This window comes from Haliotis asinina, chromosome 15, assembly GCF_037392515.1.
Source record: "Haliotis asinina isolate JCU_RB_2024 chromosome 15, JCU_Hal_asi_v2, whole genome shotgun sequence".
NCBI lineage: Eukaryota > Metazoa > Mollusca > Gastropoda > Lepetellida > Haliotidae > Haliotis > Haliotis asinina.
Window position 1 is genome coordinate 31,463,402 of NC_090294.1, and position 19,233 is coordinate 31,482,634.

At 40.5% G+C, this 19,233-nt stretch overlaps 1 protein-coding gene across 1 annotated transcript; it reads left to right on the top strand.

The window, feature by feature from the left end:
• The first annotated feature begins 727 nt into the window (after positions 1–727).
• LOC137265253 (uncharacterized) lies at positions 728–19,233 on the top strand. The gene is made up of 11 exons (XM_067800607.1): positions 728–1,303; positions 2,886–2,992; positions 3,898–4,068; positions 6,597–6,708; positions 7,489–7,572; positions 12,213–12,250; positions 12,471–12,512; positions 12,900–13,038; positions 13,618–13,738; positions 16,580–16,717; positions 16,959–19,233. Exons 1-11 carry the CDS (start codon positions 1,217–1,219, stop codon positions 17,093–17,095), a joined length of 1,176 nt encoding a protein of 391 aa, XP_067656708.1. The 5' UTR covers positions 728–1,216; the 3' UTR covers positions 17,096–19,233.

The window sequence follows — 19,233 nt, forward strand, 5'->3', positions numbered from 1 at the left end:
AGTGTGCTATAACAATTCATGCGTGAAACGCACGGGGAAAATGAACTTCTCGATATTTATCAGACAACCTGTCTCCCTCTTGTTTCAAGTCGATCGTTCTGTGGGGCGTTCCCAAGTATGCAAATTGGGGTCATTTGTCAGGTCATGGATCATCTTATATGTGTTTACCAGTAGATCATTCCAGTATGATGGGGACAAGAAATGAAAATGACCTCTGTCCAAACTTTTTTAGGTTTACTTTGGGCACTTTAAGAAGGAGCTGATCTGCTGATCTCAACACACGACATGGGACATACTGCTCAACTAACTCTGTCAGGTACACTGGTGCAGTCTGATAGAAGCACTGATATGTTAGAGTCAAGATTTTATACTGGACACGAGTTTCGATGAGGAGCCAGTGAAGTGACACAAGTACAGGTGTGATATGTACCGTTTTCTTTGTTCTCGTCACAATGCGACTAACTTTGTTATCTGATCTCTTGCTACTTGACCAAAAACGGTTCGCGTAGTCCAGTCTGGACAGGACAAGAGTTCTAGCCAGCAAATGGGTCATATCAGTCGAGAGGTAATCCCGAACTGATCCAATATTCCTCAGGTGGAAACAGCAAGTTTTGTAATTGCCTAATGAAGCAAAACATTGAAAAATAAACTTTATTTACACGAAAGAAACATTTTGCAGTCGTCATTAAACGGGGTCGTGAGCGTATGTTATTTCTATTTACCAAACAGAAATAGAGTTATCGCTCTTGTTAGAAGACGCTTGCATGGAACGAGTCGCCGCACATCTTGCCACGGTTTGAACGTGTGTTCCGATTGTAATGCTACGGCTTTGCGATCATATCCGACTGCAGACGGAAGTAAACAAACATGCCACCAATTTAGAACAACAAGTCACGACGTTCGTTCTGTATCACGATTTCTGAGTCGGTCTAATTATGGAAAATGATGTATTTTGTTAATATTGGGTTTTACTAAGCTGCCAAAGGGAAAAGGTGCTGGCTCTTGCCTCGGGTGAAGTGGCGATTTGGTTCTTCTACAAGTTTTGGTTTTACAAGTTCTAGTTGTGTTTTTCTAGTGTGCAGTAGGCATACTGCTGTGGATTGTGTCTGTATGAATGTTGCAGGTCGTGCGTGAACAGGTATTGTGAGGCACGAATTGAAGGAAAGACGATAAATATTTGCTTGTGTTTTAATCAATTTAAGTCTCTATCACAAGCATGAAATTCAAGACCGTGAAAGAAGGGGAGCAAGCTGTCGTATACAATCACCTAGGAGAGGGAGCACTAGTCATAGGACCACAGAGAGTAAGTCACATTCATTCATTGATTCATTTTAGAAGTTATACATTATTGCTTGCACATACGTACCCTGAATCATCAAACAGCCACCTGTAGTCTCCATGTACTGACCAATGCAGCTGTTTTGAAGCATGAACAAGTCATGAACTGACCCAGGCCACTTCGATGCCTTGTGAACCTTTGGATCAAAATGATAATTCTATCATCAGTCATACATTCAAGTGTGATTGAGTTATTTAGTACTTTCTCTGAATCTTGGTGCTTTGTGGTCCTGGGTATAGAGCTCAGCTCATGAATCTGTTGAAGTTAATCAGCGTCAAGTTCAGAGAATCTTTACAAGATGTTTTCACTAGGACAGTTTTGTTGATTGCTAGAGATGTCCATCATATATGTTTTATGATGTTCTTATCGCTATGAATGTTTTGTAGATATATAATTCCCTTTGAGTTTCAATAGCTCCAGCAGAGAACCTAATTCTGTACATGTTTGTTAACGTGGCATGATCGCTTTTGCTAGTATTTGAAGGAAATAATTAGTCTTGCACTTCCAGTTTTATTACAGCTATCAGTAGATAATCAACATTATCAACATAATGACAGTCAATCACTGAAATTGGAATACATTGGCCTGTGTCCACTAAGTCAGCAAGCCAGACCACCTATCTTGTTAATGTTAATCACCACTTACATAGTCAATTAATTTGCAGTAAACACTGTCTAATTTTGATAAAAATTGCGAGAAAATTGCTGAAAAATTACAGCATTCATGTGAATAACCACCTGTCGAATGCTAACCTGTCGAAAGACTTTTCCGCCTTTGTAATTGTATCGATATCATGTGCAATAATGGAAAAAAACATATCAAAATACCAGACCACCTAATTTAACTTAATTAATGCATATAATGGCAATTTGTGATTCCTTAAATTCATGAAACAGATAAATCATCCTGTCAACATCACAGGGTTCATAAACAACATGTCTATTGGTGGTGGCACCAGGTTGTAAACATTTTAAGATAACATACATGTAATATTAATAGTTGAGTTAATGTATAAGTATATTTGGGATTAGACAGGAAACAAAGAGTATGTCTAAGACTGTTTTTGATAATGATATTATGATTGCTGATTAAATCATGTGATGCCATGTTTGTGTGTAAACGTTGAAAGCAGTCCAAATCTGACTTGTTCTTATGACCCCACTGCAGGGCTCTAGATAACATTTTTGGGGTGTCAGTGCATTTACACCTTATATTCCAATTGGAGGTGTACTGAGATTTTTGAAGGAGTACTGACTTATTTCTGTGTGAGTGAGCCGGTGATATGGTTTGTTGTTTATAATATTTATAATATAACTTTTCAGCTATTAAACTGTATATATATTAGCTGCAAAGGTGATTATGTGCATACATGATACACTTGAAATCTTATATTTTGTCATTTGCCATTGATTTTTAGACATCCATTACACATGTGTACATCTGTAGCCCTGCCAATGAGCATTAGTGCTGAGCTAGTGTTAGATAAAGAATAGAGGTAAAGGTAGGCCTTTGCACCTGCAGTGATCAATTACTGTTTGCCCTGTAGATTTTTCTGTTCCGGAAGCGTCTGCACCAATTAGAGCGCTACACAGCAGATGCCACCCAGTATATAGTGATGAAAGACAAGGATGGTGTGGTCAAACACAAACAGGGGTAAGTGAGTGAGTTTAGTTTTACCTTGCTTATAAAAATATTCCAGCAACATCATAGAGGGCTGTTGGGGTTGGGGCTGGGAGACACCAGAAATGGGCATCACACATTGTACCCATGTCCAACTTAACATTTAGACTTATCATACTACCCTTGGAACAGTTTGACAACCTTTCATGTAAAACCACTTAGATAGCTAAAGGTAGCAGTCAGATGACATGTAACAGTTCAGGGTCCCAATGTTCAATGTTTCGAATGCTTTGTTGAAATGGCACTGAGTGCCATTAACTCTCTAGAGCAGTTCCCATGTGGTTTTTGTGGTCAGATTTTCAGACAAGGTATATTTCAGATAAAAATGGTGTATACCTATAGTTTTGGATTTTCTAGTATGATCAGCTCAAATAATCATGATTAAAACAATACTTTGTATGGCAATTTTTTCATTCTTCAATTTTATGCCTTGTGTTGCATTTAAGAGAAAATGCATTTCATGAGTTGATGAGTTGATAACTAGAGAGCTGCTATAAGAAGGCTGCACCACATAGCAGACAATCATACAGTGTTAACAAATATTCATATAACATGAAAACATCTCAGATTTTGAATCAATGTAGCAGCATCCAGTCTATGAATAAAGACTGGTGTGTCTTTTCCACCTGTTTCATGACAAATATCCTCTTTAATGACAACCAAATGGAAAAGATGACATTTGTCCATAACCAGCCATGGTCAGTGAAGTGGATACAAAAAGGTTTTAGGTGTCATATGAGAGAATGAACTTTGAAGGAGTACAAAAACTTCACTTATGTCTTTTGATATTGTGATTATTTTTACTGGGTATGTTGTACATGATTGGTACAAAATATAGTTATATATTCCAACTGCTTGTATTCTGTTGACATTGTTAGACCATGTGAAGTGTTCTTCAACCCCCTGATTCTGGACTCCATCAAAATAGAGAGTGCACTGAAGCTGGACGCAAACCACATGGTAGTGGTGTACAAGAGACTGAAGGACAGCAATGTCCAGCGCCGGGTCATACAGGGGCCAGTAGTGTTTGTTCCTGGGGCAGAAGAGTGGTAAGGTTAAAAGCAGTTCAGTAGCTGGATCCTCTGTATTGAAATATTGTATTTCTAGCCATCACAATAGTACATATTAGCATTACCAAAAGCTCAGTAATGATCCGTGATGTATTTATAGTCATCACAATAGTACATATTAGCATAACCAAAAGCTCAGTAATGATTCGTGATGAAGAATGATTCGCCATCACAATACGAGGGTTGGCTGAAAAGTTCTAAGCCTCACTGTGAAAAGAAGTTACAAAGTCCACGTTTGTAATTTATTTTTCTACATAGTCCCCTTCCAAGTTCACACACTTTTGCCAGCGATGCTGCAAGGCCCGAATCCCGGTCAGGAAGAAATCTTCTTCAGCTACCCTTAAAAAAATCAGTCACAGAAGGAGCCAAATCAGGTGAATAAGGAGGATGGTCAATGAGTTCAAAGCCACAATCGCGGATTGTTGACATGGCCACCACCGATTTGTGAACAGGCGCATTGTCTTGGTGGAGGAGGACACCTTTAGCGATCATCCCTCGTTGTTTGGCTTTGATTGCTTCTCGCAACTGGTTCAGTAGATCAGCATAGTATCTGCCGTTGATAGTTTGACCTTTTTCAAGATAATCAATGAGCAGAATACCCCTGGAATCCCAAAAGACTGATGCCATCACCTTTCCAGCTGAAGGAACAGACTTGGCTTTCTTCGGAGCTGGTGAATCAGGATGATTCCACTGTTTTCACTGTAGTTTTGTTTCTGGTTGAAAGTGATGTATCCAGGTCTCATCCATGGTTACAAATCGTGCCACAAAATCATCGGGATCTGCTTCAAAATGACGCAAATTGTCAAGGGACGTCTGGAACCTAACACGTTTCTGTTCTGCTGTCAAGAGCTTTGGCACCCATCTTGCAGAAACTTTAGTCATTCCTAATTCATTGGTGATAATATGCTCAACCCTCTCATGAGAGATGCCCACTACACTAGCAATATGTCGAGTAGTCAATCATCGATCATCCATCAACATATCGAGCACTCGCGTGATATTTTCTGGAGTGGTTGCTGTTGAAGGCTTTCCTGATAGTGGGTCATCATCATGCTTTGTCTGCCACGCTTAAATTCTGCAGCCCACTTCTTTACTGTGGAAAATGAAGGAGCATCATCCCCTAGAGTGGAGACCATGTCAGCATGTATCTGTGTTGGGGACATCCCTTTCTTTTGCAAGTACTTGATGACTGCCCTGTATTCAGTTTTGTCCATTTCTGATGATTTCAGAGGGTAGGTTTACCAAAAGAGCTGTAGTTGAGATAAAACTATTAGTACGTTTGTAGTTCTTGTTTCTATGATTCACTAAATGATTGTCCTCATTGGTGGCAAACACCTGTCTCTACCTGGTGGTGAAAAACCACTCAGGCTGAGAACTTTTCAGCCAACCCTCGTAGTATTAACATAACCACAACCCAGTAATGATCCATGATGTATGTATAGCCATCTCAATAGTATTAACATAACCACAACCCAGTAATGATCCATGATGTATGTATAGCCATCACAATAGTATTAACATAACCACAACCCAGTAATGATCCATGATGTGTGTATAGCCATCTCAATAGTATTAACATAACCACAACCCAGTAATGATCCATGATGTATGTATAGCCATCACAATAGTATTAACATAACCACATCCCACTAATGATCCATGATGTATGTATAGCCATCACAATAGTATTAACATAACCACATCCCAGTAATGATCCATGATGTATGTATAGCCATCACAATAGTATTAACATAACCACATCCCACTAATGATCCATGATGTATGTATAGCCATCTCAATAGTATTAACATAACCACAACCCAGTAATGATCCATGATGTATGTATAGCCATCACAATCGTATTAACATAACCACATCCCAGTATGATCCATGATGTATGTATAGCCATCACAATAGTATTAACATAACCACATCCCAGTAATGATCCATGATGTATGTATAGCCATCTCAATAGTATTAACATAACCACAACCCAGTAATGATCCATGATGTATGTATAGCCATCACAATAGTATTAACATAACCACATCCCACTAATGATCCATGATGTATGTATAGCCATCTCAATAGTATTAACATAACCACATCCCAGTAATGATCCATGATGTATGTATAGCCATCTCAATAGTATTAACATAACCACATCCCACTAATGATCCATGATGTATGTATAGCCATCACAATAGTATTAACATAACCACATCCCAGTAATGATCCATGATGTATGTATAGCCATCACAATAGTATTAACATAACCACATCCCAGTAATGATCCATGATGTATGTATAGCCATCACAATAGTATTAACATAACCACATCCCAGTAATGATCCATGATGTATGTATAGCCATCACAATAGTATTAACATAACCACAAGCCAGTAATGATCCATGACATATGTATAGCCATCGCAATCGTATTAACATAACCACAAGCCAGTAATGATCCATGATGTATTTGTGTGTTCCCTCTGTACTGTTTCCAGGATGCACGTGTTTAGCTGGCATGGCAGTGACCCAAACAACCAGGGCCGAATGATCCCTGCCCACAACAAGTTCACCCAGCTCACCGTCATCCCAGACCAGTTTTATTATAACGTAAGATGTTAATTATTTCTGTGCTTCTGATCTTTGCTACATTTAAATCCACGCAAATATGTGTGTGCACTGATATCATGCCTTGATCCCCACACCTACAATCACAGTAATGTCAGACCCTATAGCCCCAGGTCTCACAGTGATGTCAGTTCCTGTAGCCCCATGTGTCACAGTGATGTCAGACTCAGTAGTTCCATGTGTCACACTTATGTCAGTTCCTGTTGTCCCACGTGTCAGTCATGTCAGATCCTGTAGTTCCAGGTGTCACACTGATGTCAGTTCCTTTAGCCCCAGGTGTCACAGTTATGTCAGACCCTGTAAATCCAGCTGTCACACTGATGTCAGTTCCTGTAGCCCCAGGTGTCACAGTGATGTCAGACTCAGTAGTTCCATGTGTCACACTTATGTCAGTTCCTGTTGTCCCACGTGTCAGTCATGTCAGATCCTGTAGTTCCAGGTGTCACACTGATGTCAGTTCCTTTAGCCCCAGGTGTCACAGTCATGTCAGATCCTGTAGTCAGGTGTCACAGTCAGGTCAGACCCTGTTGTCCCAGGTATCATAGTGGTATTAGTTCCTGTTGCCCCAGGTGTCACAGTGATGTTAGTTCCTGTTCCAGGTGTCACAGTGACGGCAGACCCTGTGGCCCCAGGTGTCAATCATATCAAACCCTGTTGTCCCAGGTGTCACAGTGATGTCAGACCCTATGGCCCTAGGTGTCACACTGATGTTAGACTCTGTGGACCTACAGTCATACAGTCATACCGTGGTGTGTGTTTCAGGTTCGAGATGTGCGGACAAATGATGACACTATGATCACAGTGAAGCTGATGTTGTTCTACTCCATCGTAGATGTTGTCAAGATGGTAGGTAACAAGGAGACTTTAACATTGACATCACCCAGCTCCCAACCTTCACTCAGTATATGTTCCACATTTCCTGTTCCTTAGTTGTAAGTGTAGTACTGTCACTTTGCGAATATTCTGTCATCTTTCTATTAACTAATGCCATTAATATTTCCTTGTCCTGACTCATGCCTGCTGTGCTTACCTCCTCCCTCTATGCGAAGATAGTGGAACACTTAAAGTCCTCAAAGAGGACATACAATCTCACACACCCACGAGTAGCCTCCCTATTTCCCCTCACATGAACTGCCATACTTGTCACTCTCTCCATCGCCCAATGAGGACATTTGGAGCCAACTTGGGTTCCTGATACAGCATTTATTTCTGTTTATGATTTGGTCCTTTAAACAATATTTTGTCGTATTTGGCTTTCAGTCTGTATTAACATTGTTTATGATTTGTTAAATTTTAAGTATATTTCATGTTTTTGGGGAGACATTGTCATCATGTGAGATTGTGTTCTCAGTTGATGAAATCGTATTCCCTTTGCAAGCTACATCTGTCAGCAGTTGATGTGCAGTTATTGTGTCCTTCAGGCACAAGTGGGTGTTCTTCCAGTGTTCGCTGTGAACTTTGCAAGAATTTGTCTGATAGTGAATTTAGTTTGTACTTATTTACTGTTTAAAGACGTGCTGAGGACAGGTTTCATAGGCTGTCTCAAGTCATTTCTGGTAATTTGAATGATAATGCATCTAGTAACCAGGTGTTAACTACTGCTGATATTCATGTTTGTTGTGAATCGCCAGATGTACCCGGTGAACATGGTTGTAACAACAAGACTATGTGTAAGCGTTAGAAGAGGTCATCTTCAGATCTGTTGTCTTCTCAAGCTAAAAGGCTGAAGTCATCTAAGTTGTCCAAATATAAGTCTTCATCTACAAAATCTCCAATTAAATCACGTACCAGCTCTTCAACAAAGCCCCTCAACAACATCATACCTCTAGACGAGAGGCATATATACAAAAAACCTCCACTACTCCCCCCACGAGCTACAGATAGTCGGAAAGACATCTCAACATTCAGTGACTGCTAGACCTTCATTGACTGTCTCCTGACCAACGCTTCATTCTAGCAAGAGTCTATCTTCAAGGCATCCGCGGCATCTACATCCAACCTCAAGACATCAGATGCATCATGTGCTCATATACAGTCGCTAGATGCACCGCAGACTTTTGACACTCTTCATTCAACAGTTCAACGACCATATGATGAACCTTATGGAGCACCAGTTTCTAGAAAAGAGGAAACATCAGTCAACGTCTACAATGGTAGCCCTGCGCGAAGGGTCGACAGGCGGTGCAGCATCATCAGGAGAAGAGGATGCATTGTGTGTATGTTCACGTTCAAGGAAGTCATCACCATCCACTGTATCATCTCGATACAGTTTGGAGGATGCATCATTCGTTGATTCAGCGAGTACATGCACACAAGCATCATGTTCCAGCTATTATGACTCACCATCTCCATCCCCCGAGCGCTACACACCTTATCGTTCTTCATCATCGTCAGATGCAGAGCGGAAGCACTCACAGAATGATAACTACTCCAGGGATGCACTCAGACTGCAGAGGATCAGTCCGATGTTCATTGTAGGGATGCCGCTGACTGAACCCACTTGACCACTCGCAAATGCATTTGGGAAAGGATAGAGATTACTCTTTGGAAGGGGATGTATGTCACCAGTTTGCATCAGAGGATGAGAACAAGTTGTCTTCCTGGACTCGGAGATTACATCGTGGACTACACATGGCTAGACCAAGCTTCCGCATCAAGGGAGTCCAGCGACGTCTTAACCTACATGATGGTGGCCGACGATTTTCCCACCGATTCCACTGATATCTTCTGTTACTAACAACTTACCTGCAGCAAGGCCCACAACCGTTTCTACTTGTCAAATGTTGTGAAGATCTTCACAGTCAGTTGCAACGAAAGTGTTGGAAGAATCTATGATCATCAAGTCAACAAGTGCACTCACGCACCTTCAGCACTTCAACAGGAAAGGTTCACTGCATGCTTTGTCAGGACACTACAGCTTGAGGTATGGGTCGTCATCACCACTGAACACAGATCTACATACTTCACAGATGCATGAGTGCATGCATGCATGAACATATTTGCACAATTATTCTGCTAGACCAACGCATGCAGAAGGAGCATGCCAACATTCGCTGAAGGGATGACACTTGGAGAGACGCTTGCTAGAGCATTTGCATAAAGGTCTTGAATCCCCACCTATGGCCTTTAATAAAGAAACCATTTGAAGCCACAAGATTCCAACTTCAAAGAGGATAAGATGATCCTATCTACTCTGCTTACTTCGAAGAAGGATCAGCTATTCATCTCCAAGCATCTGCGGGACTTCTTCAAGATGTCAGGTATCATGGTCATCGTGCTCCAGCAGCAAGGAATTATTTCATAATGGTTCATTAAGCCTGGTTACCACAGTGAACCTGTACCAAGGTGAAGGAAGCATGGAAATTGCTTCACTGCGTCTGTATAAGATGACAATGGTATTATCTTCAGTTGAAGAACACTGACACAACCACCAGGAAAATAGTCTACCTACACTAGTTTTAAGTGACAAAGGGTTATGCGCACTTCTATTCAATCATTTATGCTCACTCGTGTATCTCAGAGACAAGTTGGACACCAAATTTACTGATAAGCCTGAGTGCTAGCGAGGGAATCACTGACTACACAAGATTTCACAATGATCATTTGGCAGCAACGCCTGTGACGTCACATCTGGAATCTGACTGGTCCTCAAGAGAATGCCCAGGGCAGAAAGCGGTCACAGTTCACGTGTCAAGAAGTCCTTTACAGATGTAAACTGACAACAGGGAGAGGCTTCATTTGCAGCCCAGGTAGCAGTCTACAGCGTTGTTTGATTGTCTTCACATGTCATAGAGGCCTTCTCCTGACAGCAGATTGAACCCCTCAGTGAGCCTCAAATCTAACGTTCTGCAGAGTAACATGATTAAGAGTCCATGCACACGTCTTGAACAGGCTGGCATGATTGATTATGTTATGAAGATACGTGTACATAAGAAGGGTCACAACTTGTGACTCTAGCAGAATGCTTCCTGATCTGTATATATCCACACAGACAAGTCAGCAGTGTGTTCATCCAAGCTGCTATGATCAAAACACTTATTTTCCTAAAACTTTTGTTTTCAAAATCATTTTTTGGTAAATTTCAAATTTTTTATTTGACCAAGTGTAATTTTACTCCTATTTCGTTTAATACCACTGCCACTTTTTTAACAACCCTTATGAAGAGAGGTAACTGCCTCAGGGCATGCCACTTTAGGCCATGTGTTTGCATAGTAAACAACCTCAAGAATGTCCAAAGTAGTGGTGAGCATGACTATTGTGTTTTTATAGTTCATGAATTGTTATTTGTTAAGGAAACTTCAATCAATGTTTTCATGTAAGTTAGGGTAAATTTGTGTGTTTTTTATTCTATATTTGGTAATTATTGTGGCAAGTTTTAACTTAGTCAAAATTATGTCAGCACATGTTTTCATGGCATAAGGTTAACATTTTATCAGTGCTTTTGTAGAAGTTTTTATGTTTTTAATGTTATGTTGTATTTCAAATGTGCTTAGGAGCCTCTAACAATATTTTGTGCTTTAGACTTTTGAATGATTTTGGGAAGTTGCAGTGCTGACATTTGCTTATTTAGCAAGTTAAATTCTGTTTATGGATTGCAATTTCTTAAGAACAGGACAGAAAAATCGCTGTTATAGTTCCCATGGGGGGAAACACAGGATGTACCTACATAACAGCCAGCAGAATCCAATCGTAGCCGGACCCATTCCGGATTCTGTCGGATTCTGTAAGCATGATAAGCATGAGTCAGGATAAGGAAAAATATGACATCAAGTCCTCCCAACCACCCCTCTTTGCCACATTGGATTTCACAGTAAATTTGCCATGTCAGGCTTATAAATAGGAGAGAATTACAAGCATGGCAGGTCATGTGACTGATAATGGCAGGAAATAGGGAGGCTACTTGTGGGCGAGTGTGATTGTATGTCTGTTTCAAAAGAAGGTAACTTCAAAGGGATATCAAGTGTTTGAGTATCTTCACATACAGGGAGGAGTGAGTGAGTGAGTTTAGTTTATGCTGTACTCAGCAATATGCCATCTGTATGGCAGTGGTCTGTAAATAATCAAGTCTGGACCAGACAATCCTGTGATCAACAGCATGGGTATTGATCTCTACAACGGGTAAGCAATGACATGTCAGTGAGCCTGACCGCCAGCCCCCTTTAGTTGCCTCTTATGACAAGCATCATCACCTTTTATGACAAGCATGGGTTGCTAAAGGCCTGTTTTACCCTGGACCTTCAGAGGGAGGGTCCATAGAGGGAGGAGATAAGCATAATAAGCATGAGTCAGGACAAGTATAAGATATCAATTTTATTTAGAAAATTACATATGTATGTGAAACGTTATTCTCATGATGATCACATCAGCAGTGGAAAACCAGTCAGAATCGAAGCAATTTTATCTGTTCTAAGAATCTTCAGAGTCTTTCAAACATATGTGTGTAATGAATGTCAGTGAAGTTACCTTGTAGCTTCATATACTTGCAGCTAGACACCACCCATGACCCAATTGCAGACCTCATCAAGTGAGTTGGAGTATCTCCTTTCTTTCACACAATTTCTCTTTCTTTCTCTGTGTTCATAGTTCCCAGTAGTTGCATATATTTGTCCAACTTTTCTTTTGAAAAAAACAAGTGGCCATATATGTTGACCCCAATTACAAGTGTGAGAGGAATATAGCCAGTAGGTGAAGCATTCCTCACTGATTTGGTACTGCTGTGTCTATTTGACAGTTTCTTGTTGCAGTGCTGTATGTGCAGATGTGATCGCCTTTGTAGGAAAGCTAAGGTATGTGTTCAGTTTCTTGTGTCCATGCAATAATGTGTCAATGTTTCTGACAGGACTACGGTCAGTTGTTTACAGCACCTACGCTGGTTCTAACAGTGATTACTGGTGAAAGGTGCCACTCAGTGCCCTTGTATTATGCTTGTTAATATGGATCACTGATCATCATGTTATGACATTAATCACAGGATTGTCCGGCACAAACATAATTATTGATTTTTTTATCATATAGGTAGTAAACTAATCACATATGTTATGTTAAATGATAGCGTAATATATTGAAGATAAATTAGTGTAACGTCTGATACATTTTGGCATAACTCTGAATACATATTTATCATTTTGGCATACCCATATACTCTGACATTCCATTGTTTTTATTTTTATCAGCTATGGAGCTTTTCTTGAGAAATCTTGCATATTGAATGACCTTGGAACCTATTCTCAACTTATCAGCCGCTCAGAAAGGATTGGTTTCAACATTGGCAAAGTGGTCTACAGGGGCTACCATTCCAGTGAACAGTTGCAGGTAGAGGGCTATGTCATGCTAGCACCAACGTAGAACCAGTTTCACATGGCCAGCACCAAACAAAACCAGTGGCACATTGACATCACTAGACTGGAAGCAGCCTGACATGGCCAGCACCAAACTAGAACCAGTCTCATACTGACAGCACTAAACTAGAACCAGTTTCAACCAGCCAACAATGGCACTAATATCACTCACAAAGCACCTATGAAGGTCTGGGGATACAGTAGGCCTTCAGCAACCCATGCTTGCCATAAAAGGCAACAATGTTTGTCATAAGAGGCGACTAATGGGATCGGGCGGTCACACTCACTGACTTGGTTGACACATGTCATTGGTTCCTAGTTGCTCATGTTGTTGATCACTGGATTGTCTGGTCCAGACTCGATTATTTACAGACTGCTGCCATATAGCTGGAATATGCTGAATGCGGCATGAAACTAAACTCACTCACTCACTCATTCACTCACTCACAAAGCCTTAGAGCAGAACCAGGCTCACATTGTCGTAAACCATTCAGCAATACAATGTTTGGACAGGAAATGTTTAGCTGCATAGATTCCTTTCTTGGTGTTGCAGGCAATGCAGAACAATGCCATAGAGTCTCGAACACAGATGAGGCTAGAGGCTGAGGTGGAGGACCAGAAACAGAAACTGTCCCATTTCAAGCTGTCCAAAGAGCAGGCTAGACTGAACAATAGTAGGTATCCCAGTGTCACTTTAAGGTGTTCAAAGAGCAGGCTAGACTGAACAATAGCAGGTATCCCAGTGTCACTTTAAGGTGTTCAAAGAGCAGGCTAGACTTAACAATAGCAGGTATCCCAGTGTCACTTTAAGGTGTGCAAGGAGCAGGCTAGACTGAACAATAGTAGGTATCCCAGTTTCACTTTAAGGTGTGCAAGGAGCAGACTAGACTGAACAATAGCAGGTATCCCAGTGTCACTTTAAGGTGTGCAAGGAGCAGGCTAGACTGAACAATAGTAGGTATCCCAGTGTCACTTTAAGGTGTGCAAGGAGCAGACTAGACTTAACAATAGTAGGTATCCCAGTGTCACTTTAAGGTGTTCAAAGAGCAGGCTAGACTGAACAATAGTAGGTATCCCAGTGTCACTTTAAAGGTGTGCAAGGAGCAGACTAGACTTAACAATAGTAGGTATTCCAGTGTCACTTTAAGGTGTTCAAAGAGCAGACTAGACTGAACAATAGTAGGTATCCCAGTAGGTTAAAGGTGTTCAAGGAGCAGGCTAGACTTAACAATAGTAGGTATCCCAGTGTCACTTTAAAGGTGTGCAAGGAGCAGACTAGACTTAACAATAGTAGGTATTCCAGTGTCACTTTAAGGTGTTCAAAGAGCAGACTAGACTGAACAATAGTAGGTATCCCAGTGTCACTTTAAGGTGTTCAAAGAGCAGACTAGACTTAACAATAGCAGGTATCCCAGTGTCACTTTAAAGGTGTGCAAGGAGCAGACTAGACTCAACAATAGTAGGTATCCCAGTGTCACTTTAAGGTGTCCAAGGAGCAGACTAGACTGAACAATAGCAGGTATCCCAGTGTCACTTTAAAGGTGTGCTAGGAGCAGACTAGACTGAACAATAGCAGGTATCCCAGTGTCACTTTAAGGTGTGCAAGGAGCAGACTAGTCTGAACAATAGTAGGTATCCCAGTGTCACTTTAAGGTGTTCAAGGAGCAGACTAGACTGAACAATAGTAGGTATCCCAGTGTCACTTTAAAGGTGTGCTAGGAGCAGACTAGACTGAACAATAGTAGGTATCCCAGTGTCACTTTAAGGTGTTCAAAGAGCAGACTAGACTTAACAATAGCAGGTATCCCAGTGTCACTTTAAAGGTGTGCAAGGAGCAGACTAGACTGAACAATAGTAGGTATCCCAGTGTCACTTTAAGGTGTTCAAAGAGCAGACTAGACTGAACAATAGCAGGTATCCCAGTGTCACTTTAAGGCGTTCAAAGAGCAGACTAGACTTAACAATAGCAGGTATCCCAGTGTCACTTTAAAGGTGTGCTAGGAGCAGACTAGCCTGAACAATAGTAGGTATCCCAGTGTCACTTTAAGGTGTTCAAAGAGCAGACTAGAGTTAACAATAGCAGGTATCCCAGTGTCACCTTAAGCTGTTCAAAGAGCAGACTAGACGTAACAATAGCAGGTATCCCAGTGTCACTTTAAGGTGTTCAAAGAGCAGACTAGCCTGAACAATAATAGGTATCCCAGTGTCACTTTAAGGTGTTCATAGAGCAGACTAGAGTTAACAATAGTAGGTATCCCAGTGTCACCTTAAACTGTTCAAAGAGCAGACTAGACTCAACAATAGCAGGTATCCCAGCATCACTATAAGGTGTTTGTATCAACTGTTTCACATTCTTATGTAATGTTACAAAACACTGTTTAATGGTCATGTACAGAACACTAACAGTCACATGTAATGTTACAGGATACTGTTTAAGAGTTACATGTAATGTTACAGAACACTGTTTAATGGTTACATGTAATGCTACAGAACACTGTTTATTTGTTACATGTAATGTTACAGGACACTGTATAATGGCCATGTGTAATGTTGCTGAATACTATTTAATGGTGATGTGCAATGTTACAGGACACTGTTTATTTGTTACATGTAATGTTACAGGACACTGTTAAATGGTTACATGTAGTGTTACAGGGCACTGTTTAACTGTTATGTGTGATGTTACAGAACACCATTAAATGGTCATGTGTAATGTTACAGGAAACTGTTTAATGGTGATGTGTAATGTTACAGAACATTGTTTGATGGTCATGTGTATTGTTACAAAACACCATTTAATGGTCATGAGTAATGTTATAGGAGATTGTAAACCAAAAGTTACTGTGTTCTGTAATCTGATTGGTTGAAAAACATGATTAAATGGTATTAGATTCCCGGAAACTGAAAGACTATTCACCGCGTATTGACACGTAAACAATTGTTTTGTTGTGTCATCAACAGTGGTGACGTCATTCAACTCATATTGTGACGTAAAGTTAGAATGACGTCACAAATGAGCAACTCCAGATGCTACCATGGGAACCAGCTGAAACGGCCAGCTGATGACACTTCACCGCTGTATCCGTATTCGATGTAAACGAGTGCAGACACTAAAACCCCTTTGGCTTACTTTTGTGTTTACAATGTCGATAAACATCATGTGTTGGCCAATTTCCGGGTGTTATTGAGTATTTGGAGCACGGGAATATTTCATTTGAAACCTCCGGCTGCCGCCATCGGTTCCAAATGCATTCCCGTGCTTCAAATACTCAATAACACCCGGAAATTGTCCAACTCATGATGTTTATCTCCTAACTGTTTAATGGTCATGTCAATGTCTAATGTTATAGGACACTGGTTAATGGTCATGTGTAATGTTACAGAACACTGTTTAATGGTTACTTGTAATGTTACAGAACACTGTTTAATAGTTACTAGTAATGTTACAGAACACTGTTTAATGATCACTTGTAATGTTACAGGACATTGTGTAATGGTTACTTGTACTGTTACAGAACACAGAATGCATGAAATGAAGCAGAAGCATCAGCAAGAGATGCAAGAACTGAAGCAAACCCATCACTTAGAGCTGGAGCAGCTGAAACACTCTCAAACTTTGCAGATCAACAGCCAGATGACCCAAGCTGACCTTGGTAGGTCACTCTTACCTGTCCTATTTTGATGGTTAATAATCATGCGTGGGTGTTCTCTGCTGCATGTTTATTTCCGTGTCATATTCAGAAACTCCTGCAATATCAGATTTACAAGACATGGGTCATCATATCCTTCATTCGTTCCACCCTTCTCCCCACCTCACCTCTGTGAATCCACATCTTCTTTCTTTAGTTCAGTGCAATTGTGTAATCTTCATGTCATTGTAATATCTGTCTTCAGATCACAAGAGTTCTGCAAACGATCAGAAGCTGCAGTTCTTGAACCAACTGCAGTCCCTTGGGGTCAACCTTGACCAGTACCTGGTCAGTCAACAGAAGCCGCCCATCCGAGAAGAGATTCATGTCATCAAGACGTAGACATTGGCATCATAGGTGCCAACGACATTACATGGTGTATCTGGAGATTGATAGGGATGGTATTGGACACATCACACAACACCCATTAATGGCTAGCGTTCAGCATATGCATAATATGGAATGCTTTTCAGGATAATCTTCACAGAAATATCAGTGTATTACTGATATGTGGCAGATGCTCCTTTTCCCCATGAAATGTGCAACATATCATACTAATGGAAGAAAGTAACTGCATAACACAAACTTGTGTACAAATACAAGCTATTTGAAAAATGATAAAAATAATCCTAAATAAACATGTAGCAAAGCACTGGGCACAAAATTTGACGTCACATATTGTGTGTTGCACATGCACTTTGTGCACAATTAACTTCCTTGCTTTTTGCTTACTTCTTGACACCTGAAGTTTACACACCTGATAACTGAAAGTTGATTATTCTCCAGCCTCTGACCTGCATGTATGTCTTGCCACAGCTTACAGAAAATCAGTGCAACAGCTTACAGAAAAATCAGAGTTACCCAATTGTTGGTATGCTGGAGATTGGAATGGCCCAGTGGAATGGTCTGATATTTTGGTGTCCATCAAAACATGATTTCATCACTATGGAGACATTTTCAACTTAATGAGAGATTTGCCTCACACCAAAGTCCATGAGTGATGTAACATCAGCAAGACAACCACATTTAGCTGACCCATCAATGGAATTGATTCCGGAGAGCCAGTTTGACTCCTCAGGCCATTCCTTGCCTATGTTCAGTCTGTTCCAAGACTGTCTTGCTGTTCCAAGACTTGGGGAGCACAACATCCAGTTTGCTCCTATGTAACCAACGGGCACATCTTGTCTGATGCAGACAGCATCTACAGTACAGGACATGAAATGGGCATGGTGTTTTGTTCACTGATGAGTAGAAATTTCATGTGAAGAGCTCGGATGACAGAGCAAGGACGTACAGATGGTGAAGTGAACAGTACACTGACACAAGCCTTGACAGTATGCTGGAAGGTGGCGTTATGGTTTTGGGGGCATCACATTCCATGGTCGGACGCAACTTTGTCTTTGTCAATGGCAATCAGACAGGTCTGTGAATAGAGGGATGAGATCACAGGAGCTAATTTCATTCAAGGACAGAGACATCACTTCATGCATCAACAAAACAATGCCCATCCACATGTCACTCACGTTGTGAAACACTTCCTGAGACAGCAGAACATTCCAGTACACACTAGGCAAGCTGTTTCTTCTGACCTGTCCCCTATCAGGAATGCTTGGGATGAAATGGAGAAACATTTGCATCACGCCCATAATCAGCCATTGACATTAGAGACAAGCATGGGTTCAGACATGGAATAACATTCCCCAAGCTTTCTTCAATTACTCAGTGTTATCAATGCATCAGCATTGTCAAGCCCACATGAACGCCAATGGTGAACACACATGGTACTGAACTTCTGAAATGACTCTTGATACCACATCTCTTCAAGGGCATGTCCCAAGGCCTAGTGTCAAGTCATACAGATTTATATATTATCCTGACAACAGTTAAACAGTGGTTAAGAAAAACATTACAAATCATGTTTTCTTTTTGCATAACATCAAATAATATGCAGTTACTTTATTCTAGTAGTATGTTATTAGTCCATTTCTGCAAACATTGTGTACCAACAGAATTTTATGTTACAATAAGCATTTTTACCAAATCTTTAGGGATAGGTTGAACAAGAGCAAACAAAGGTCTACATGCCATGTTGATGCCTTTGGATCCCATTCTTGAAGCCTGTCTTGTACTTACTACATGCTCATATCAGTGGTGATGAGAAAGAGTTGTTTCAGTGACAATTCTAATGTGTAGCAATGTGTCATGATACAAAGTCAAGGACACAAACATGTTTTTTTATGAATCTTTGAATATTTTGAGATATTGAATTCAAACTTGTTTATGGTTGTGTTGACCACATTATTAAGCTGAACATGAGAGATTGGAATTCTTATGTGTATTAGAATCAAGAGTGAATAACATTATTATTACGTTGGTATGTTTCAGCTGATATAATTGAATTGTCTGTTAAAGTTTTAATGATTATCCATATTGTTCTCCATATTGTTTTCATCCGAATTGATTAAAACTGTTCATGAAAA

Bases quoted from the DNA above. Each gene is read 5' to 3' on its own strand.
- LOC137265253 (XM_067800607.1), top strand. From the start codon at position 1,217: ATGAAATTCAAGACCGTGAAAGAAGGGGAGCAAGCTGTCGTATACAAT. The intron at 7,573-12,212 runs GTAGGTAACAAG...ATATACTTGCAG, and splicing joins TCGTAGATGTTGTCAAGATG to CTAGACACCACCCATGACCC. The intron at 12,251-12,470 runs GTGAGTTGGAGT...TTCTTGTTGCAG, and splicing joins CCAATTGCAGACCTCATCAA to TGCTGTATGTGCAGATGTGA.